The following is a 24,931-nucleotide window of genomic DNA, read 5'->3' as shown; positions in this document are numbered from 1 at the left end:
ATACAGTAGAATAAAAGAGCAATTTACATTTTACTCAAGAATATACCTATAAAGAGAAAAATCGGACAAACTGAAGATTTTGCAGTGGTCTCTTAATTTTTGCCAGAGCTGTATTATGAAATGTTTTATCATAATTACAACACCTGCTGAATTTACCTGTTATTTAAAAGTTTATGTGACTCATGTGCTAAATAATAATTCACACTAATGTTTGAGTAATACATTCACACTAATTGAATTCACACTAATGTATATCTAATAAATAATTCCCGCTAATGAATTTCACAGAAAGACATAGAAATATCTTTACAAAAGGCTCCATACCTTTTAATGGGATTTACAGACAGAAAATATCATTTACTTAACTTTAGTTAGGCCTCATTCAGAAAAAAAAAGTGTGATAGAACTCGTACAACAAAAATAGATATCTGAATAATGCCATAGCCTCTCTTTTTTTAACACTTTTTTTTACAAAAATGAAAATCTGAAGTAGTTTTATTTTTAGAAGTGTAATCAATAGAGTAATAGATGCATTACCTTCCCAGATCTTGTTCTGTTTCAATCATTTTTAAAGTGCATTTGTTAATAACTTAATACCAGTGTAAGTACTATAGTTTGTAAAGAAGGAAACTAAAAAATGTTAAGTTACAGTATCTTATTTTTTGTTAACTTCTTTTTCCATCTTATTGTGATTCCAATTGGAAACAGACCCCAGTGGGGATAACTTTTAATTGGGGGAAAAAACCCTTTAACACACAACATGACTAAATAGCTTATTCAGTACCCAGTTTTAGATTCTCATAGTTATAGTAACATTGATTTCTACAGGAGCAACTGAAACACAAACGGATGTTCAATTTTGTAAAGTTTGATTCAAAAGTAGAAGCCTGGAAACCAAAATTGACAGCTGTTAATGAAGAAAACATAAAAGAAGCGTGGAACTGGATTAAAGAGCTTCAGGTAATTCATATACAGTATATTAACCAATACATATATCATTCCAGCTCAACATAACCATCCAATTATGTAAGCAGACATTTCTTCATGCACCTGCCCTCCTAAGTTCCATGTACTAACATGACTGCTCACGAATATTTATTCAGGGCTCCACTTGTAAATCTCGAATTATCCAGGATCTCCCAGTGCTTCCTGATTGGCTTTTCTCTTTTTAGGGCAGACATTTATTTGTTGCCCCCAAGGCCACTTGCAAAGCAACTTCATGAACTTGTAATTGAGAGGAACATTTTCATTTTTTTTAGTCCATTCTTTGTCTTCTATCTAAATACAAGTGAAGACAGAGTAATGGAAGCCATCACTACATCATATATACAGTATATATAGAGATAGTGCACTTGCATCAAAATGGCGATTGTACCCAGGAATCAGCAATTGGTTGCGGCAGCTGTCACATGTAAGAAGTGAATGAAGCTGGCACAGAACGGCTTTGTATTCTGTTTTGTGTTTTACTTCAATAGGAGCTGAACTACAGTACCCAGATAACAGTCAAAGTGTATGGAGCTGTGGTGTTCTGGCTCCATATACTTATTTCATCCCACCTCCTTAGTGGATTTCTGCTATTCTGTAAGGGTATGTGCACACAGTCAGTAAACGCTGTGGTCATAATTCTGCAGCATCCAACCCGCAGCGTCTAGATGTTACAGCCTAGTGGATGGGATTTAAAGAAATCCCATGTCCACTATGCGTCCGGAGATGCCCGCCGCTCACCCGCAGAGAAGGACATGCGGCACGTCTTTCCAGACCGCAGCCTGTCTATTTATCTTGTGGAGACGCAGTGAAGACGGATGGTTCAGTCAACAAATGCTGATTCACCTGTGTTCAATAGACGGCAGCACTTTGGATGCAGCAAACACACCCTGACACCCTGCGTCCAAAGCGCCTGACACCCTGCGTCCAAAGCGCGACCAGTTTCAGATCGTGGGCACATACCCTAATAGTGCCTGGTGTCGGAACCCCACCAATCTCATATTAATTACCTATCTGAAAATATCAAAAAATAAGACAAGAAAGAGTATATTATTAGTTAAAAAACCATGTTTTTTTAAGCAGATAGAACCAAGTTCATCTGCATATCAACAGATATGGTCCCTATTTGATTTACGGTCCCTCTGTGATCATTTCCCCTGTTCCCCCCCCTCTTTATAGTTTATATATTTATTACTTTCCAACATCTGTTTTTTTCTTCATTTACTTACTTATTCCCCCCTCCCCTCTTTTTGTTTACACTTTTTCTTTTCCTTATATATTTTTATTATCGATCATCTCTCAGTTTTTTATAATTTTTATCTATTTATTTTTCCATTATCTTTTTTCTATTTATTTTTGTTTTTGTTTTCTAACTTGGCATCCTGTTTTTGGCTCTCCTTTGGTAACTCAGCCAGTGGGCTCCATTAGTGGCTATATTAGTTCTGGGTCTCCTCCATTTCAGAACTGGGTATACTAATACTAACAAGATTTATTACAAAATGATTTCTTCCTAAATGATCCATTTCTGTTGATATGCAGATGAACTTGGTTCTATCTGCTTAAAAAAACATGTTTTTTTATTCTAATAATATACTCTTTCTTGTCTTATTTTGTTGGGGCGCTTTATTATTAATATTTTTGTTAAGGTCTGCCCTCTTTCGGCATATATCTCTCCCCTACCAAGCACTCGCTGATTGGCGCACGCGCAGCAGTCTTTCTGTAGCCAGTTTGCTGTATTGGACTCAGCTCATTGTTTTTGCATTGCTGCTCTGCTGAGCGCGCCGACTGGCGCCATGCGCAGGATGTTATCCAGCGGCCATCTTGGTACACCGCCTCCAATACTTCATTTTGTCATTCTGCAATTGCGCAGACTTTGCTTCCAACTCTGCTAAACGCCGGTCATGGTCTTTCCTCCATTACACCATTATAGCTCCCATCTGTTCCCTGTCCCTCATAATTGAACCCAGGTATTTATATTCCACCCGCTCACACTCTGTCTATTGCTCCTGATGAAGCTAGCTTGACTGGCGTAACGTGTCGGGCATTTCTCCTGAGCCCCTGCCTTCTCTCCCCATACCTCTCCACCCACACTGCATGAGTGTCCTTGGTCTTTACTCATCCATGTAGGCATTTGCCTCTGTGATACAGGTTGTATGTGGTGTTTTGCCCCCCTCCACTCCAGGGTAATCTCTCATTTCATTTAAACAGCAGAGCAGCACCTGATGCATTCAGTATTCAGTCTCTGCAGCGTTGGGTTTATGGGAATTAGGCTGCATACTTTAAGTACACTTATATTGTGGAATATTATGCACCACATTAAGCCTGTCATTTGTTGATTTGTACAAAATATTGTGTATGTGGGGTCATTGCAGGGGCTTAACCCTTATGGGTTATGGTATAAACATGATTGCATTTTTGCAGTTTTAACTGTTTTTAATGTTTTTTTGTGTGTTCGGGTGTTCAAATAAAGAATTATCTGCTATTATTTCCTCTGTGATCCCTACTATGTACATGCCTCTTTTTCTCTACATGGTTTCATGGCTTCTTAGCATGTAACAGGTGATCCTGTGCAGTGGTGCCCTCTACTGTTTGTTAATTCATGATGCTCCCTCCCCCATGATTCTCCTCTACCTCTGATACAACCAGTGCGTGATGATGTCACTTCATGGCGCACCATGCTGTGTTCCGGGCAGATGACAGTGCAGCTGCTGAAAATGGAGAAGGGCTGGCATCAGCGGGTGAACGAGGAGGAGAGGTGAGTATTTTTTTTTTATATCAGTCAGTGAGTACTAGTGGCCATAATACTGAGGACTGTGGGGATGGATTATATTCTATGGAGGGGGCTACATTATATTCTTTGGGGTGGCTGCATGATACTATATGAGGAGGGCTGCATTATTCCCTATGAGGGAGGCATTATTCTGTATGAGGGAGGCTGCATTATACCCTATGAGGGGGCTGCATTATACCTTATGAGGGGGTTGCATTATACTATATGAGGGGGGCTACCTTATATTCCATGGGGGGCTGTGTTATACCCTATGAGGGGGCTACATTATATTCTATGGGGGCTGCATTATACTCTATGAGGGGGCTGCATTATACCCTGAGGGGGCTACATTATACTATATGGGGGGCTGCATTATACTATATGAGGGGACTACATTATATTCTATGGGGGGCTGCATTATACCCTATGAGAGGGCTACATTAAACTCTGAGGGGGGCTGCATTATATTCTATTGGGGGCTGCTTTACACTTTATTGGGGGCTGCATTTTATTCTATGGGAGAGCTACATTATACCCTATGAAGGGGCTGCGTTATACTCTACGAGGGGCCTACATTATATTCTATGAGGGAGAGCTACAATATGTTTTATGAGGGGGCTACATTATATTCTATGAGGGGGTCTACGTTATATGTATTCTCTCTGGTGGGCACAAGGTGCTTCAGTCTGACACTGGTTACGGGTGCTGATTACTGGGTGGCCACCATGCTGGAACACACAAGGCAGAGGAGGATGAAGTGGCCATTGCAGCTGGGGCACTGGCAGCATCACGGAAGGAATGGTTAGCATGGCAGAAATGTGGAAAACCTTACTCAGCATGACGCTGAATCCATCACCGCCATCTGATATGATCCCTATTCTGGATATAGGGCAAACAGATGTTTTTTTACACAGTACTCCCAGAGGCTTTTTGATAAAGTAGAAGCAAAGGCTTTTTTGGCACAGTGCATACAGAGACTTTTTGCTAAAGTAAAAACAGAGGCTTTTTGGCTCAGTGATCCCAGCTTTTTTTTGGTAAAGAATAAGCAAAGGTTTTTTGGTACAGTACACTTTCAGGGTTTTTGGTAAAATAGAAACAGGCTTTTTGGCACAGTACTCCCAGAGGCTTTTTGGTACAGTACAAACATACTACATACTAGAATTTTTTTAGACACACCACTCTTAAAAAAACAGAGTAGATTTTTTTTTAGAAACTTATCTTATATACACAGTGGTACAATAAAATATTTTTTTAGGCCCACAAATGGGAAAGAAATCACTGCATAGTAGAATTTGTTTTGGATACACTACTCACAAAAAGACAGCTGCGGAATATAACATTTTTTTTTCAGAAACACTGCTCCCATACACACAGCAGTACAATAAAACAATTTTTTTGGTCCACAAATGTGAAAGAGATGGCTGCAGAGTAGAAATTTTAAAAGAAATACTACTCCTAAAAACAGCTGTAGCATAGAAAAATGTATTTGACACAATGCTCATATAGATGGTGCAGTACATTAAAATTATTTGTTTGCATTACAAATGGCATAGAGACTGCTGAGATTTATTTATTTATTTGCCACACAACTAGAAAAGACACTGAGGTACAAAAAAATTCTTTATTTGGCCTACTAATGGCAATGATATGGCTGATGCTAATTATTTATGTGCAACACTACTAGAAAACACAGCGGTCCTGAAATGGCCTAGAAATGGCAACAAGTCAGCTGATACCAATTATTTATTTCCCAGACTACTAGAAAACATACATCAGTTTAGAAAAATTATTTCTTTGCCCTAGAAATTTCAACAAGTTGGCTGATGCCAATTACCGTATATACTCGTGTATAAGCCAAGTTTTTCAGCCCCTTTTTTGGCTGAAAAAGACCCCCCCAGCTTATACACGAGTCACTGTCCCTGCGATTAAAAAAAAAAATGACATACTCACTTCTCGTCGCTGGGGGCCAGGTGCCGGTGTCCTGAGCAGGCGGGGACAACGGCACGCTATGGGGGTCAGGTGCCGGTGTTGCCACTTGCTCAGGCCCCCAGCACTGGCTATATTCACATGTCAGCGTTCCACCACTGCGCGCTGCTGTGTCTTCCGGGTCCTCTGGCCGTGACGTTCAGGTCAGAAGGCTCGATGACGTGGTTAGTGCGCACCCTCTGCCAGAACAGTCACTGACAGAGGACCCAGAAGACAGAGCTGCGTGCAGGGGTGGAACGCGGACAGGTGAATACAGCCAGTGCCGGGGGCCTAAGCAAGTGGCGACACCGGCACCTGACCCCCATAGCTTGCCAGTGTCACCGCCTGCTCAGGACACCGGCACCTGGCCCCCAGTGACTTGAGATGAGTATGTCATTTTTTTTCTAATTGCAGCAGCACCATTATTACATGGGGCATATTCTATTATGGAGCACGTTATGGGACCACTATTAACCTTTGTGCAGCATTATATGGGGCATATTTTTCTATGGAGCATCTTATGGGGCCAACATTATCCTTTGTGCAGCATTATATGGGGCATATTGTATTATGGAGCACGTTATGGGGCCACAATTAACCTTTGTGCGGCATTATATGGGCATATTGTATTATGAAGCACATTATGGGGCCACAATTAACCTTTGTGCAGCATTATATGGGGCATAGTTTTCTGTGGAGCATCTTATGGGATCAAAATTATCCTTTGTGCAACATTATATGGGGCATATTTTAATATGGAGCATCTTATGGGGCCCATCATCAACCTTTATGGAGCATCTTATGGGGCCCATCAGGAACTGTGCGTAGCCTTATATAGGGCTTCTGATTCAATATGGATATTCAAAAACATTTAACCTACTGATGTCTCAATTAATTTTACTTTTATTGGTATCTATTTTTATTTTTGAAATTTACCAGTAGCTGCTGCATTTCCCACCCTCGGCTTATACTCGAGTCAATAAGTTTTCCCAGTTTTTTGTGAAAAATTAGGGGCCTCAGCTTATACTCGGGTCGGCTTATACTCAAGTATATGCGGTATTTATTTCTCAAACTACTATAAAGCACATAGTGGCTTAAAGGCACAATACTTCACAGGTGAGGAGGGAGCAGAGAATACACCAGCTTAAAGCACAGTACTCCCACAGGTGGATCGAGCAGAGTACCCACTGCGGCTTAAAAGCACAATACTCCCACAGGTGGGGGTTGCAGAGTACTCTCTGCAGCTTAAACACACGGTACTACCACAGGCACGGGTTATGGACCCCGAACTTTACCGTTTGGGTTCACTCATCCCTGGTTGGAAGAAAACTAGGGCAAATACAATAAAAGTATGTTTGTAAGTATTAGCAGTTTGCAGAAAAAAGCATTTTGAAAGCAATATGCACTTGACTGCTGGTTCAGATTACACAGGTATTGATTTTAGACTGCAACCATATTGTATAGTTCTGCCTAGGAGCTGTAAGCATCAAAATTATGTTTTTTTCATTTGCCAATTTACCAATTTGTCAATTACCGTATCATATTTCTGAGATTATATGCATTAGAGCAATATACTAAATTTGTATTTACTTTAACGGTATTCAAGACAAATGAATTTGTTCTGCACAATAAATAGCATATTACATTATTTTCTGTTTTAATTCAAAGTCCATGTGATCAGTTTATTAAGAATGAAATATTGTGACAGTAATTGGTTAATCTTTTTATTCAAAGGTTGGCAGTTCAACAAATACCTTGAAGGCTCTCCAGGTTGCCCTCACTGACAGTAATACCCAGGCAGTTTACCTACTCACTGATGGTAGACCTGATCAGGTACTAAAAAGGCAGTTATATATAATTGTATAAATATGAGATACTAATAGACAGACTTAATCAAGTATTCTCAAGTTATTATTTATTTATATAGCACCATTGATTCCATGGTGCTGTACATGAGAAGTGGTTACATACAAATTACAGATATCACTTACAGTAAACAAACTAACAATGACAGACTAATACAGAGGGGAGAGAACCCTGCCATTGCGGGCTTACTTTCCACAGGATGGTGGGGAAGGAGACAGTAGGTTGGGGCGTTGCAGTAGCTCCGGTGTTGGTGAGGTCGTAGCTCCGGTAGTGATGAGGAGGTAGCGGGGTCATTGTAGGCTGTACGCTTTCTTGAAGAGGTGGGTTTTCAGGTTCCGTCTGAAGGATCCGGATGTGGTTGATAGTCGGACATATTGGGGCACAGAATTCCAGAGGATGGGGGATATTCGGGAGAAGTCTTGGAGGCGATTAGGTGAGGAGCGAATAAGTGCGGAGGAGAGAAGGAGGTCTTGGGAGGACCGGACATTACGTCAGGGGAGATATCGGGAGATTAGTTCAGAGATATATGGAGGAGACAGGTTATGGATGGCTTTGTAGGTCAGTATCAGTAATTTGAACTGAATGCACTGCAGGAATGGAGGCCAGTGAAGAGATTTGCAGAGGGGAGAAGCGGATGAGTAGCGAAGCAACAAAACAGCAACAGACTACCACCATATTTTACTGTTGGCATGATGTTCCTTTTCTGAAATGCTGTGTTACTTCTTCATCAATTGTACTGGGACACATACCTTGCAAAAAGTTCAACTTTTGTCCACAGAGTAATCTCCCAAAAGTCTTGTGGATAATTAAGATATTTTCTGGAAAAACTGAGACAAGCCTTTATGTTCTTTTTCTCAGCAGTGATTTTCATCTTGAAACTCTGTCATGCAGGCCATTTTTGCCCAGTCTCTTTCTTATGGTAGACATGAACACTGACCTTAACTGAGGCAACAGAGGACTGCAGTTCTTTGGAGGTTGTTGTGGAGTCTTTGTGCCCTCTTGGATGAGTCGTTGCTGCAGTCTTGGGATAATTTTGGCCGGTTGGTGAATCCTGGGAAGGTTCACCATTGTTTTTTGCTATTTCTGGATATTGGCGCTCACTGTGGTTCACTGGAGTCCCAAAGCTTGAGAAATGGCTTTGTAACCTTTTTCAGACTGATATATGTCAATTACTTTGTTTTTCATTTGTTCCAGAATTTCCTTGGATCGCGGCATGATGCCTAGGTTTTGAGCCCTTTGGTCTACTTCACTTTGTCAGGCAGGTCCTATTTAAGTGATTTCTTGATTGAAAACAGGTGTGGCAGTAATCAGACTTGCCTGTGGCTGGGGAATTTGAACCAATCTTTGCAAAGATGTGATAAACCACAGTTAATTTATGTTTTAAGGGGAGGGGGAAATCACTTTTTCACACAGGGCCCTGTAGGTTTGGATATCTTTTTCCCTTAATAATAAAAACCTTCATTTAAAAATGGCATCTTGTGTTTCTTAGTCTAATATTTACATTTGCTTGGTGATCTGAAACATTTAAGTGTGACAAACATGCAAAAGAATAGTAAATCGGGAAGGGGGGCAAACACTTTTTCACACAACTGTATATACATTGCATTGGAGATACTGAGGCTGCTATATACATCAAATAGGAGATGGCAAAACTACTGTATATGTCACGTAGGCTACACTAAAATTCTGAGATTGCTGCCTTCATATTAGGAGCATGACGGCAGTACAGAGGGTGCTAAATCCACCCATAAAGCATATAAGCCAGCATTGCATGCAGTGCAACGTTTAGTGTTGAATGCTGTGTGCACGTGCTCTCAGCCTAATGCAAATTAAAGGCCCAGTGGCCAAAACACCAGGGCCAGCGTCCCAAGCACTGTAGTTCCCAGGAATCTGCCCGGAGGCCGGAGTAAGTGATCCAGAAAGCTGAGCTATACAGTAAAGTTTGTATGCTGATTCTAGTCTATGACTCCATGGTTAAAGACAACAGTCAATACAAATGGAGTCGGATCCTGCAGTCATGTGTTTATGCTTTCTGTCTGATCCTTTCCCACAAGCATTATGCCTGTATGATAGAAAAAAGAGGAAGCAGACTGAAAAATGGCTTTATCACGTGTACTGAGGGCCAATGTAGAAGACATGTCCTGCCTGAATGAATGTATATACAAACATTGAGTATTTGCAACAGATTTTTCCTGCAGAAGAAAAAGCGTTGGCAGGATAAACGCTGTGCATTTTTACCACGTTTTTGTATGAATTTGAATCAGTGAAAAATGCTGCAAAAATGCAGCATATGCATGAAATTTCAGAAATCCCATTCACTTTGTTGGTACAGTAAAACACTGCTTTTTCTCCACGTGTGTCAGACTAAGGGCTCATACATGCGAGAAACTTGGACGAGTTTCGCACGTCAATACCCGGCACTGCCGCCGGCACTTGGATTGGTGCGTTCAGCTGCATGTATTTCTATGCAGCTGAACGCTCCGATCAAGTTTCTCGCATGTGAGTTTGAGCCCTAAAAATGAATCTCTTGTGATTGGTGAGGATCTCATCAGTGGGACCTGCATGAAGCACAGCAGCATATAAATCATGTCTTATCAATTACCACAAATTTTGGATACATTTCTTTTTTTACCAGAAATATTTTTTCACCTCTTACAGCCTACTGACACGATTCTTGCTCAAGTTACTATCGTAAATCAAATACCTATCCACACAATTTCATTCAACTGTGATGACACTGAAGCAAACAGCTTCTTATATGAAATTTCCAGTAAGACTGGTGGCCGTTTTCACACTTACAGCAGTTACCTTAAGGACCCTGACACTCCTCAACCTTTTGTGGTAAGTGTCTACAGACCTAAAGTACTTACAGTTGAAGAGATGAAGATAAGAAATCTGTTTTTCTTTGTTAATATTTTATTTTTAGATAATTTGTTATAATGTAATATTAATAGCTATAAAATATATACTTTGCGGCTGAAGTTAGACACCTATGGAAGAGCTGACTGATGTGCTGAACTGAGTTTTGGACTAAGGCTGGAGTCACACTAACCTGCGCAAAATACGGTCAGTATTTTACATGCGTAATACGGATGACAGACCCCTAAATAGTGCTCCGTATGTCATCCGTAATCAAGGTGTGGTCGCGTATTTTGCGCATGTCAGCATCCGTATGTAATCCGTATGGCATCCGTATGGTGAGATTTTCTCGCAGGCTTGCAAAATGGACATATAATGGAGCCCTATGACAGTTTTAATAAAGAAATGAAAGAATAGATATAGACACATAGAATGCATATATATATATATATATATATGTATTCTTTGTGTATATCTCTATTCTTTCTTTCTTTATTAAACCTGTCAGTGTGAGTTTACTATATCGCGCACTGAATTGCCGACTTTGCTAAAAGACACCTGGTGCGTATTTCTCGCATGTCACATGTGTGGTCCGTGTGTAATCCGTATTTTTTGCGCACCCATAGACTTGCATTGGCGCATTACGGCCGTAGTATGCTGACAATCGCAGCATGCTGCGATTGGCACGGAGCGTAGAGTACGCCCGAGAAATATACGGCTGGTGCGAGGGACCCCATAGAGAATCATTGGTCCGTGTCTAATGCGTGCTTTTAGCGCCTCTCACTCGGCCGTATTCCTCGCCAGTGTGACCCCGGCCAAAGACCAAGTTCACACATTCACTATTTGGTCAGTATTTTACATTAGTATTAGGGATGAGTGAGCACTAAAATGCTTGGATGCTCGTTACTTGAACCAAGCAATTCCTGATGCTCGTTTCAAGTAACCCTACAACGAGGTCTGGGGGAGAGTGAAAATGTTGAGATGGATGGAAAAAGTGCGGAATGGAAGGAGAACATTATGGGAAGACCCCTGGAAGCATCTCTGACTCCCAGATTGCTGCGGGGAACAATAGTGTCACACTTAGGCTGTGTGCACACGTATTCAGAAATTTCCTGAGAAAAACCGGATTCCTTCCCAGGAAATCCGCAATTTTTGATTCGCAGTTTTTTCACATTTTTATCGCGTTTTTTGCGTGTTTTGTTTTGCGGATTTTTGGCGGATTTTTCCGGAGCTTCCTGATGCAATGAAATCCGCAGATTGTCTGCAAAATTAATGAACATGCTGCGTTTTTTTTTCGCGGAAAAAAACGCATCATGGGCACAAAAATTGCGGATTTCATTTTAATAGGATGCTTAATGTATGCATTTTTTAAGCGTTTTTGCAGCGGAAAAACACAGCAAAAACGCGGAAAAAACGCAAAAAATCCTGAATGTGTGAACACAGCCTTACTCCACTTTAAAGGGGTTGTCCCACGAACAAGAGTTCATTTTAATCAATAGATCTTGGAATAATAATAATTTCTACAGTTGTATGTGTTTAAATAAATTGTTCCTGTGCTGAGATAATCTTATAAATGTGCCCCTGCTGTGTAATGGCTGTGACTCACTGTACAGGAACAGGAAAGATGTATATCTTTGGACCGTGTTAGCCAGAAGATAGAAAAATATTGTGTTGTATTGTGCATAAATATGTGACTCTTCAGATTTTGTATTAGTCTATGCCTGATGAAGAGACCTGAGTAGTCTCGAAAGCTTGCAATGTGTTACCATCTTTTCAGTTAGCCATTAAAAGGTATCAACTACTGAGGACTCTCAATTCTGAATATTTTTCTGTACAGGAACATGGTCTGATTATACCACAGCTCCTGGCCAGGGGGAAGCAAAAAAAGAGTACAGGGTGGGCCATGTATATGGATGGTGATATCAACTTCCTGTTTGTGGCACATTAGTATATGGGAGGGGGGAAACTTTTCAAGATGGATGGTAACCATGGTGGCCATTTTATTAATGACCCACCCAGGTGTATCCATATAAATGGCCCACCCTGTATACAGAAAGCACAGCATGGGATCACAGCTGATTCCTTTTTGTGAGGTGAAACATTTCCCTGCCTTTTTTGCTTTGCTTAAAGAAAGAATCATTTGAGATCCCATGCTGTAATGTCTGTGTAGTTTTTTTTTTCTCGCCCAGGAGATGTGGTACGATCAGCCCATTTTCTGTGCATGGTTAGACACCGCAATTACACAGTACATAGCAGGGGTACATTTATTAGATTCTTTCAGCACAGGAACATTTTATTTAAACACATCTAACTGTGGAAGTTTTTATTATTCCAAAATATGTTGCTTAAAATTAAGTTTACAGGAAAAAAAATGTTAAGAAACATTCTTTGGACTCACTACCACTTTTGATTAAATCGGACAAATGCAATCCAATTAAAAATCGGATTGCATTCACACCAATGCTATGCTATCATTGCAATTTTTTTTCAAGCTCGTTGGGATCACGATTGGACTGAATAAAAAAAAGCAGAATGCTGCAATTGCATGTGTAAATCGGATCACATTCACCAATGGGTGGAAGAAAAAAATCGCACATCACGTGGACCATGCGAGTGCCAGAAGATTTTTGCACACCCATGCCCTTGAAAAACTGACATTTCAGCAGCCATATGCAGTTAAATCACAGCGTGACCTGACAAAATACGATAGAATAGATATATACACAAAGAATAGATGGATATAAAGATGTTAGTCACATATATATAATTCGTACAGTGCGTGTATAGCTTACTGTACATTTATTTTTTTTACTAAATAAACTTTTCTGAAAAACATGGCGTGGGATCCCGCAGAGGCGTATCCAGGGGGGGAAGCTGGGGCATGTGCCCCAGGCGCAGCCGGCAGGGGGCGCAGTCGGGCCGCCTAAGGCGGCGGTCCATAGTGTCTCCCCTGGCGGCAGTATTCTGCCGCCCCCCAGACTGGGAGTCAGCCATTCTCTGTGTCGGCTGTCAAGCTGACAGCCGGCGCAGAGAAGCTGTCGCCCTGGCTCCCAGTGACCAATTGTACTGGCGTCTGTACAGACGCCAGTACAATTGAAGCTCTGACCCCCGGGTCAGAGCGATGCCAGCAATGTGATCAGGTCATGTGATCAAGTTGCTGACGTCACTCGCCGGCGGCACCCAGAAGGGGGAACACTGGTGGTAAGTGTGATCCACTGTGGAGCTGTAGAAGCCACCAAAGATAAAGGGAGTTAGGGGGGACATAATGTGTGTGGGGATTTGGAGTGGGGATGAGGGAACATAATGTGGGGGGGGATTTAGAGTTGGAATGGGGGATATTTTATGTGTGTGGGCATTTGGAGTGGGGATGGGGGGATGTTTTATGTGTGGGGGGGATTTGGAGTGGGAATGGGGGTTATTTAATGTGTGGGGGACTGCTCTGAGATGGGTATACCTTGACGTTTGGTAGAGCAGCTTACTATACATTTTTTGCTTAAAACATATCAACCAAATACCCTGTTTTTTATCATCTTTTTACTAGCACTTGCTGTTTACTGTTACTTTTTTACAACAGAGTATTTTTATACATTTGTTTTACTGTGTTTTAGTCTTTTGGTGGTGTGAACATTGTCATAAAGACTGGTTCGCTGTGTGCATGGCCCATGTGTTTGTGTCTAATTGGTTTCTTGTTTCTGCAAGATGGGGAGGTTTCCACCCCTCCCTTATGGGCCATGCACACGAAAGCCGTCGTACATAGCATGTCCACATCAGACATTACCTGCCTGAATCCTGCTCATACAGGTACAATACTCATGATCAGGTTTTGAAATACATCAGTTAGGGACTGCTCTGAGATGAGTATACCTTGACGTTTGGTAGAGCGGCTTAGTATACATTTTTTGCAAAAAACGTATCCCTGTTTTGTTAACATCTTTTTACTAGCATTTGCTGTTTGCTGTTACTTTTTTACAACATAGTATTTTTATACGTTTGTTTTACTGTGTTTTTCTGTGTTTCATTTTATTAATCAGCAGAGGGAAAGCTCACAGCTGGGAGCAGATGTTTATAGCTGTGAGCTTTCCCTCTGCTGATTAATAAAATGAAACACAGAAAAACACAGTAAATAGCCCAGGCTATTAATATTAGCTCACAGCTGTATACTTTTCCTTCCCTTGTTATTAAAATGGGGACACCAACCAAAAAATGATGTAGGGTCCTCTATAATTAATAACCATTAAAGGCTACGCATACAGCTGCAGTCTGATATTAATAGCCCAGCAAGGGGCCATGGATATTGGCTCCCTTCCAGACTAAAAACATCAGCCCTCAGCCGCCCCAGAAAAGGTGCATCCATAAGTGGCACCAATTCTGGCACTTAGCCTCGCTCTTCCCACTTGCTCTGGTGTGGTGTCAAGTGGGGTGATAGTTGGGGGTGGTTGATGATACCTTTGCATTGTCAGGTGACACCAAGCTCAGAGGTTAGTAATGGAGAGGCGTCTACAAAATGCCCTCATTACTAACACCATAGTTATATTGTATAAAAAGCACACACCCAGAATAAAGTTGTTTAATTGAAATAATGACACAGACTCCTTTAATGAATCTACATTTACCAAAAACTCACGTCCACGCCCAATTAACTGAAGCCAAGGTCTCCTGTAACAGAATTAAAGTAACAAAACAACCATATTCTTCACCTGTCCACCGAGAAGATAATAATTTGTCCTGAGACGCGTCTATCTCTAAGGCTTAACTAGTGGGACAGTTTTATGGGTCGGGTTGTCACGGATGCAGCGATACCAAACATGTGTACTTATTTGTTTGTTTGGGTTTTTTTAAACATAAAAATAGAAATGTATCAGTACATCATATTTTTATTTTCTGATTTTTTTTTTAATTTTTGTTTTTTACTTTGTCTCACTATGAGTTTTTCACTTTCAGCAGCCTGATCAGTTATAATCCATTGCAATGGGTTATAACTGTCAGTGCTGCACTGACACATGTACTAAGACCGTGATCTGCGCATAGTCTGAGGGGCTTGCCGTAGCATGGTGACCTGGATGTCATCATGATGACATCGGGTCACCATGGCGATGATCGATGACGTCTCTGGGGTGCCAATGAGCTGACACCCAGCGGTTATCGCGCACGCACAGTCTCTGTGCATGCAAAATCGCCTGGACATACTCAGTGTGTCTAAGATCGGTAAGCATCAGCCGACCAAAACATACTGAGTATGTGTAAGGTCATGAAGGGGTTAAAAACCTTTCCTTCCCTGTCAAAAATACCTGGTCATCTGGGCCTGGACGTTGGAAGGGTGTCATGAAATTTCCCAGGCCTTTGACAGTGTACTCCTGCCTCTTCTGTACCTGGTGTGTGTCTCCCTTGCCTCTCTTCCTTGGTTGGGCAACGAAGCTTGCCCCTGCTGCTATCATTGACTGATGGGAATTTTATGAACATATTTTCCACAATGGCCTTTTGGTATAGCACCATTTTAGTAGATCGCCTCAGGAAGGAAAGATTTAAGGTTCTCCTTGTAGCTGAAGTCTAGCACCGTGAACAACCAGTACTCTTTTTTTGGCCAAAATGAATGTAACCCTAGGGTCATGGGAAAGGCAGTGATACATAAAGCCGGCCATATGTGCCAAGTTCCCTACAGCCAGCATTTCCCTGTCTCCACCATGATAACTACTCTCCTTCTCCTCCTCTATTTCTTCCTCCTTATTCCACTTCTCAGCCCATCCATGTAGGAGAGACGGGAGGGACAAAGTTTGTGTGGGTGCTAGCCTCTGTTGCACTAGCAACCAGCTCCTATTCCGCGCTGAGCATATGAGATGAGGCTGGGCTGGGTAGTATCTCCCTGTCTCATGTCTTCCTCTATCTCCACTTGGTCCGCATGCAAAGCTTCAGCTTTAATTGTGAGCAGCGACTGTTTAATTAGAAGCGGGATCGTTGTGCTCACTATGGTGTTATGGCCGCTCACCATCTTTCTGGAGTCCACTTTTAAGTTGTTACGTGCGGAGGCTGACAAAGGTTAGCATGTGGCCAAGCATGGTACGTGTGTGCTTGCAATGGTTCACAACTGCCACCAGGTTACGGCCATTATCACACATGACCACGCATGATTGTAGGTTCAGCGGCAAGAACCACAGATCTGTCTGGTCTGTTATTCCTTTCAATAACTCTGCGGCGGTGTGTGGTTTCTCTCCTAGGCAAATTAGCTTCAGCAGCATCTGTTTGACTTTGCTGAGGCAGAGCTGCAGAGCTAAAAGGCCCTTTTACATTTAGCGATGCACCAGCGATCCGACCAGCGATCCCACCCGGTCAGGATCGCTGGTGCATCGCTAAATGATCGCTAGTGAGCTTTCATACAGAAAGATCTCACAGCGATGCAGCAGCGACGCAGCGCACGATACTTACCATTCACACACAGCGATCCTGCGTCCTCCCGCCCGCCTCCACGCGTCGCTGGACGTCACAGCAGGAAGCCCAGCAGGAAGCAGACGACGAGAAATGGAGCCGGACATTCTCGCGCAATCAGCGATGAGCAGCGGGGGAGCCGGTCGCTGGTAAGTATCACACATAGCGATATCACTAGCAATATCGCTATAACGTCACAAAACCAGTGACGTTTTAGCGATATTGCTAGCGATATCGCTTAGTGTAAAACCCCCTTTAGGCTTCCGGCTGATATAGACCACGTGCTCTGAGATAACAAATCTGAGCTGGAGGATGAGGAGGAGCAGGATTAAGTGCAGGAACTGCTGTAGGATGTGGAGGAAACCCTGATAGAAGTAAAGTCATCAATCCTCGGTATCAGTAGCACATTTGCCATACCAGGGTGGGACTTGACCCCAGCCTCAACAATGTATGTTCACCCAGTGTACCATCAGAGAAATAGCATCCCTGACCACAAGCGCTTGTCCACAGTAACTGCGTTCGTAAGGGCATAAGGGATGTTCCTCGACACGTGCTGGTACAAGGCAGGGCAGCCAGACTGGGAGAAATAATGGCGGCTGGGGACCGAGTACCGAGGGACGGCTTCTCCCATGAGTAGGCGGAAATCCTCCGTGTCTAGAAGCCTAAACGGCAACATTTCCACTGCAAGTAGCCTGGAAATGTTCCCGTTTAGCATTTGAGCCTGTGGGTAGGTCGCTATAACTTTCTTTTTTGTTCCAAGACTTGGGGTAGTTACACGTGAACGTCATGCTGGGCCAAGCTTTTGGAGTGCCTGATGATGGTGCCTCAAAATGTACAAGGACAGGTGCAGGCCAAGATGCATCTGCACCAGTGTCATGAACAGGGGATTGGGAACACCTAGCACAGGAGAAAAGGCAGTGATATCACCTGCTGGCACTATTCGTGGACCCAGGCATTCGTCCCACTGAGTCTGGTGCTTAGATGATATGTGCCTGATCATGCTCGTGATGGTTAGACTCTTAGTGGTCAGGCCACTACTGATCTTGGCATGGCACAGGTTGCAAATTACCATTTTGTTTGTTTCAAAACTCTTTTTAAAAAAGTCCCAGATGGGGGAACACTTAACTCTTTGACGGCAAAATTCATGAGTATCAGTGCTTTGCTGAACAGTTGCCCACCTTCTCCCTTTAGTCACCCCACTGCCTCTTCCTGCCTCTTTTGGTGCTGCTGATCCCTCCCCCTCAGCACTCTTCCACCGCCGCACCCTGGTTCTCCTGACTTAAGCCCCCGTTACACACTGTGATATCGCTAGCAATATCGCTGTAAAGTCACCGATTTTGTGACGTTGCAGCGATATTGCCAGCGATATCGCTGCATGTGATACTTACCTCCGACCGGCTCCCCCGCTGGTTATTGCTGATTGCGCGAGAAGCTCCTGGATCATTTCTCGTCGGCCACTTCCTGCTGTGACGACGAGCGACGCGTGGAGCCGGGCGGGAGGACGCAGGATCGCCGTGTCTGACAGGTAAGTAGCGATCCCCGTCCCCAGCGATGTCGCTAGTGAGATCTGCCTGTGTGGCAGCTCACTAGCGACCACCTAGCGATGCACCAGCGATCCTGACTGCGTCATATCGCTGGTCGGGATCGCTGGTGCATCGCTAGGTGTAACGGTACCCTTAGTGTTTTAACAACAACCTGACTTATTGGCAACTGTGTCTCATCATCAGCTACCACCTTAGACAATATTTGCCTTTCCCCACCATCATCTTCTTGTGACCATGGCTGCTCTAAGTTTTGTGCATCACTAAACAGCATTACCTTCTGTCCCTCTTGGGACATGCAGTGTGAGAGGCAACAATCAAGAAATGATGTTGTAAAGAACTCCTTGGAGTGTCCTAGTGTGGGATCACTGGTCTCCTGGGACTCAACATGGTGGGAGGAAGGAGGATCAGGGTGATGATTAAGTGATCCAGACTGTTGGCTGGTGAGACTGGACCATGTGGAAGACTGTGTGGTGCTGGCAAACATGCTGGAAGCATTATCTAATATCCAACCAACCACCTGATCGCACTGGTGTGGCTTCAGAAGTGGTGTTCAGTGACACAAGTCCTCGGCATCCAAGTGCACCATTATCAGCACTTCCACTTCTGCATTCCTTCCCACATGCCTTAAGCATTTTGTAATTGCTCGGTTTCTGGAAACCAAGATTATTTTTAATAATAAAAAATAAATTTGGTCACATGCAGCAGGCAAAGTGTTTTTTTGTAGTCTAATACCCCATAATGTAGCACAAAGCACAGAAAACTGGATGACCAATTGAATCAAGAAAAAAAAGTGAACTTTTTTTGAAGTTTTATATACTACCGTAATGTAACATTAACCACATTAAACTCTAAGGATGACTAATTCAATCTAGAAAATTTTTTGAACTTTTTTGGAGTTTTGTGTACCACCGTAACGTAACACTAAGCATGTTAAACTGTATGGATAATTTTTTCACCCCCCCAAGAAAAAAGAATGTGGTCACTTGCAGCAGCTATATATTTAGTAATAGACTGCAAAGCCCAAAGCCCTGACTAAAGGCTGTATTCTGCCACTATCCCTACACCTGCAGGCATCAGTGTGGCTGCTCCAGAAGGGGGCTGGAGGGGGCACAGCCTAAAGGAAGCCCCCCATGACTGCAATGGGCGGGTAGGTTTTTGAATTTGTTTTGGCCGGGCAATAATGGTTGGCTGGGATGGGCCAGGGGAGGGGTTTGGGGTGGGGGGGGCAGCCTGGTCAGGGAAAAGTGCGGGAAAGCCACACTTCACCAACGAATCTGAAGGAGAGAAGACCCTTACCTAAAACGCAGCAGCCAGATGGAGACCGTGGAGCAGCTGATGGCCAGACTTCAAGAGGCCGCCCGGTCCAGGAGGGGAGGATGGCTTCAAACGCAGCTTTCCACCATCCTCAGCGCAACGGACCCTCCAGGGACCAGCCGGCGAGGAAGAAGGACCAGGCCCCCCGAAAGGCTGTCGCCGGAGGTGACGCGGCGCAGCAGGCGACGGCTGCGGAGCCCCTCCAGGGACCCTGCGGGCGGCGCAGGCACTGGGGTCGCTTCCCCTCCTAGCGCCCGTCCCGGCAGGAATCCGCCCAGCCGGCCTGTGGGCGCTCATAGCCGGAGAGCGGAGGGCGGCCAGGAGCAGGAAGTGAGACCGGAAGTGACGTCACGGGCTGGAGACGACTCATCGCGGGGCCCAGCAGCGTCCGGCCGGCCCCAGGGAGACGGAGCAGGCCGCGGCAGGTCTGCTGCCACACATGGGGGACGGCAGCGGGCAGCGACAGGAAGGACGGCGCCTGGTGGAGCGGCGGCAGGTACCCCCAGTGATGCGGACTGCTCCGGGGTGCCTGGCAGTCGGGGCGCCAGATGGAGTGGCGCAACGGGCGGGCGGGGGCAGCGAGGGGACGCCCTGCTTGGCCTCACCACTGCAGGGAGAGCAGAGGGAGCAGCGGGCGGGAGGGGGCAGTGGGACGGCACCCCGCCTGGCCCCAGCACAGCGCGGACGGCAGAGAGTGCGGCGGGCGGGAGAGGGCAGTTGGAGACCGCCCGACCTAGCCCCAACACAGAATGGAGGGTGGAGAGAGCGACTGGTGCCCCCGACCGGATGCCCGGCAGTCGGCTGGAGTGTCATACGGACCGGTCAGGCTGGTCCGGGTCTAGAGAACGTCGCAGATCCCGTTCAGGTTGGAGTTCAAGGGAGCGTCGGGATTCTCGTGCTCGGGTCCCCCCTGGTGACGAGGAGGCCAGGGGCGCGGGCCTTGAGCAGCCGAGCGTGCTTCGGGAGGACGGAAGGCGTCAGGATTCTGGATATCCGGCTGGCGGGGACACAGCACCCGCGCAGCTTGGTGAGTATGGCTCTATGTCTTGTTTGTTGCCCGCAGGGGCTGTATTACATGAGATTGGAGATAGGATGGGAGATGTTAGGGAGCAGGGGGGGCGTAGGGGTCCTACCGGAGCTGAGGTGCCAGGACTCAGGGATATTTTAGATACTATGTCAAAAGTATTGCGGAGATTGGAAGGGGGGGTAATTGGAGAAGCAGCTCCATCCCCGGCGGGGGTATTATGGTTAGCGGGGCGTGGTTCCGTCACTCAGTCAGTAGGTGAGGCGGTTCGCACTGTGGAAGGTGACGAGGGAGCATCGGCGGGGGTATCTGTCTCGGTGCAGACGGACACAGATAAGGGGGATAAGATAAAACTGGACGATAGGGCAAAGGGGGAGGTTTATGTGTGTTTTGAGGGGCCTCTGGGTGCCCATTTGAAAAAAGAGGTGAAGGAAAAGATTTGGCGCGACGAGTATGTTGAGATATTTTCCCTGCTTCCGTTAGAAAAATTTAATCTGGAGAAGGGAAAAAAAAGATGATAGTAAGAAAGAAGAGGAGGAAAAGAGGAGGTGGCGTCTGATTCCACAGACTTTTGTGAATTGGATGCAGGCATTCGCTATTTTGGCGAGTGTCATAGGTGAAAAGTCTCCGGATAATTGTTCTGGCTTGTTCTGTTATTTAGACGCTATTGGGGAGGCGCATCGTATCTACGGGGGGCAGGCGTGGCTGCGATATGACGAGCAGTTTAGACAGAGGAAGGCAGTAAGGCCAGAGATAAAGTGGGACCAGAAAGATATCGGGTTGTGGTTGAAGGTGATGGCTCCAGTGAGGTATGGGCAGTCCTTTCACGGGAGCGGGGGCGGTAGTAGTCAGCCGGCAGGTCACGGAAGTGGTGGTCAGGGAACCCAGGGAGGAAGAGAAAAGGCAGGGATGTGCTGGCAATTTAATGATGGGCAGTGCAAGTATGGGACCAACTGCAAGTTTAGGCATGCGTGCTCCCACTGTAACGGTGGCTCCCACGGGGCTTCAAAATGTTTTAAGAAGGGGAAGGGTAAGCCAAACGTGGGTGCCGGTCAAGGGGGAGAGCCCGGTCAGAGTTCAAAAGATGGCCCCCTTTCTAAATAGATACCCATCTAGGGCAGAGGCTAGTGTTCTTTGGCACGGTTTTATGGAGGGTTTTAGGATTCCGGCTCCCGGCCATGTGGTTCCGCTTTCGTTTAAAAATTTGCGGTCGGCAGTAATGCATGCGGAGGTGGTTGATGCGAAATTGAATAAGGAAGTGGAATTGGGCAGGATGGCGGGTCCGTTCCCCGCGGCTCCAGTGGCGGGTTTGGTTGTTTCCCCATTGGGGGTGGTGCCAAAGAAGGAGCCGAACAAGTTTCGTTTGATTCAACATTTGTCGTACCCAAAGGGCTTGTCAGTCAATGACGGTATTGACCGAGAGTTGTGCTCAGTGGAGTATACCTCCTTTGATACGGCGGTGCATTGGGTGCGTCGTTATGGGTCAGGGGCCTTGTTGGCAAAGACGGACATCGAGTCCGCGTTTCGGTTATTGCCGGTTCATGCAGACAGCATTCCGCTGTTGGGTTGCTTTTGGGACGGGAATTTTTACCTTGATAGGTGTTTGCCGATGGGTTGTGCAATTTCGTGTTCGTTGTTTGAGATGTTTAGTACTTTTTTGGAGTGGGTGGTAAGGGATGTCGCGGGTGTGGAATCGATCATTCACTATCTGGATGACTTTCTTTTTATTGGTCCCCCGGATTCACCGTTGTGTAGGAATGCGTTAGCAGCCATGGTTTGGACGGCAGAGCATTTTGGGGTCCCGCTTGCGTCAGAGAAGACGGAAGGGCCGAAAACCGTTATAAGTTTTTTGGGCATAATCATCGATTCGGAAAGGATGGAGTGTCGTTTGCCAGAGGACAAGTTGTCATTGTTGAAGCAGGAGGTGGATAGGATTGCGAAGTTGCATAAAGTGACTCTGAAGGAGTTGCAATCAGTGTTGGGGCGTTTGAATTTTGCCTGTAGGATCATGCCTATGGGCCGCATTTTTTCTCGTCGCTTGGCAGGTGCGACGGCAGGAGTAAAGGCTCCGCACCATTTTGTTCGTTTAAATAAAGAGCATAGGGCGGACTTGTTGGTTTGGCAGCGTTTTTTGCAGAATTACAATGGTCGGTCACTGATGCAAGAGGAGGCGTTGAGCAATTTTGATTTTGAGATTTATACGGATGCAGCGGGTGGTTCTGGTTACGGCGCCTACTGCAAAGGAAAGTGGAGCGTGGGGCGTTGGCCTCAGGCCTGGCAGTTGCTGGGCCATACAAAAAACTTGGCATTGTTGGAACTGTTTCCTATTGTGGTGGCGGTGTTCGTGTGGGGTCCTATGTTTGCGAACCGGAAAGTGCGTTTTCATTGCGACAACGCCAGTGTAGTGGCGGTGATTAATAGCTTGTCGGCCTCTTCTCCCCCAGTGATCAGATTGGTTAGAGTTTTGGTTCTTCGCTGTCTGGAGTTGAATGCAGGGATTTCAGCAGTGCATGTGCCCGGTGTTTCGAACTCAATAGCAGACTCTTTGTCTCGTTTTCAGTGGGGGCGTTTTCGAGAGTTGGCTCCAGGAGCGGATGTCGTGGGCGTGGAATGCCCTTCTCAGCTGTGGAAGGTGATTTTGGAAGAGCGGGAAGACTAATCCGGGAATCGTTATCTCAGCAAACCTGGTCGGCATACGAATCCTCGTGGCGAGTATGGCAGCGGTGGATGGCAGAATGGGATGGGGTTGATAGCGAGGAGGATAGGATGTTGGCGGTATTGTTTTTGGTCGGGAAGGCGGCTGACAGCGGTTGGTCCGCCGCTAAGGTCAATAAATTTGTGTCAGGCTTGGCTTTCGGTTTCAAGTTACAGGGGATGACGGACGTGACGAAAAATTTTTTGGTGAGACAGGCGTTGAAAGGCTTTCGTAGGGGTAAGAAAGTTTGTGATAAACGAAGGCCTATTTCGTTTACTACGTTGGAAAGCTTAGGCAGAGTCCTGGGGGGTATTTGTACTTCAGGATTCGAGTTGATGCTGTTTAGGTTGGCTTTTTCTTTGGCCTTTTTTGGAGTAATGCGGATTGGCGAGGTGGTGTCATGCAGCAAGGTTTCACCTGGTGGGCTGCAGGCGGAAGATGTGGAATTTTGGTCAGGGGGCATCGTTTTTTGGATCCGGCGTTCGAAAACGGATCAACTGGGGAGGGGCAGAAGGGTAGTTTTGGGGCGCATTGGTCGGGCACTAATGTGCCCAAGTAGTTGTTTGGAATCATATTGGAATGTGTGGGCAGGTAGGACGGGGCCTCTTTTGTGCCATGCGGATGGCACCTATTTGTCTCGCTTCCAGTTCATTGCAGTCTTGAAGAAGGGATTGTTGGAGTTGGGCCTTCCCCAGGACAGGTTCGGGTCGCATTCTTTTAGGATCGGAGCGGCAACTGAGGCGGACGGTCTTGGTCTGGGGGCGGAGGCAATCAAGGGAATTGGCGGGTGGCAGTCGGATCGCTACTTACTATATGTTCGACGTTAACAGTGGTCGTGGCTCCGGTTAAGTAATTTGTTTTTATAATCTGTTATGTTTTTTCAGGTGGTGACCCCTTGCTTGCCTGGATATTTGGACATTCCTATGTGTATTGGGGTGCGCTGAGAGCTGATGCGAGGCCAGATGGTAGGCAGTTGGGTTTTAGGAGGGGACAGGTTCTGGTTCGGTGGTTGGGTTTTCGTGGTATGGTGTGGAGCAGGGTGTTCCCGGAATTTGCCAGGTCTGTCCGCCTGGACCGAGCCCCTGACGTTATCGTCATACATGTTGGAGGTAACGATTTGGGGGTCAGGCCGGTGAGGGACTTGATCAGGGACATACGTTCCGATTTTTTAAGATTGTGGGCATCTTTCCCGGAAGTGTTGACTGTATGGTCGGATGTTGTTCCGAGGCAAAAGTGGAGGCAGGCTAGGTCTTTAAAGGGCATTAACAGGGCAAGGGTCAAATTGAATCGGGCAGTGTCGGGGTTTGTGTCTAGGAATGGGGGCATTAGTGTCAGGCACTTTGAGTTGGAGGCAGGTGTCGGTAATTTTTGGTTGGGTGATGGGGTTCATTTAAATTCTATCGGCACTGATCTGTGGGCATTGGCAATACAAGAGGGGATCGAGAGGGCCTTGGTGGTTTTGGGGCACTCACGAGCCTGAGGTGGTCAGG

At 45.4% G+C, this 24,931-nt stretch overlaps 1 protein-coding gene across 1 annotated transcript in view; it reads left to right on the top strand.

Moving 5' to 3' along the window:
• VWA3B (von Willebrand factor A domain containing 3B) overlaps positions 1 to 24,931 on the top strand; it is a 347,179-nt gene that overhangs the window by 87,017 nt on the left and 235,231 nt on the right. The window contains exons 12-14 of the mRNA XM_073589743.1: positions 829 to 960; positions 7,454 to 7,552; positions 10,244 to 10,426. Of these exons, the coding sequence (XP_073445844.1) occupies positions 829 to 960; positions 7,454 to 7,552; positions 10,244 to 10,426 (414 nt within the window). The remainder of the gene's footprint in view (positions 1 to 828; positions 961 to 7,453; positions 7,553 to 10,243; positions 10,427 to 24,931) is intronic.

This window comes from Dendrobates tinctorius, unplaced genomic scaffold (assembly GCF_039654945.1).
Source record: "Dendrobates tinctorius isolate UK_male_01 unplaced genomic scaffold, ASM3965494v1 ptg000112l, whole genome shotgun sequence".
NCBI classification, from domain to species: domain Eukaryota; kingdom Metazoa; phylum Chordata; class Amphibia; order Anura; family Dendrobatidae; genus Dendrobates; species Dendrobates tinctorius.
This window is presented reverse-complemented; position numbering and strand designations above follow the sequence as displayed.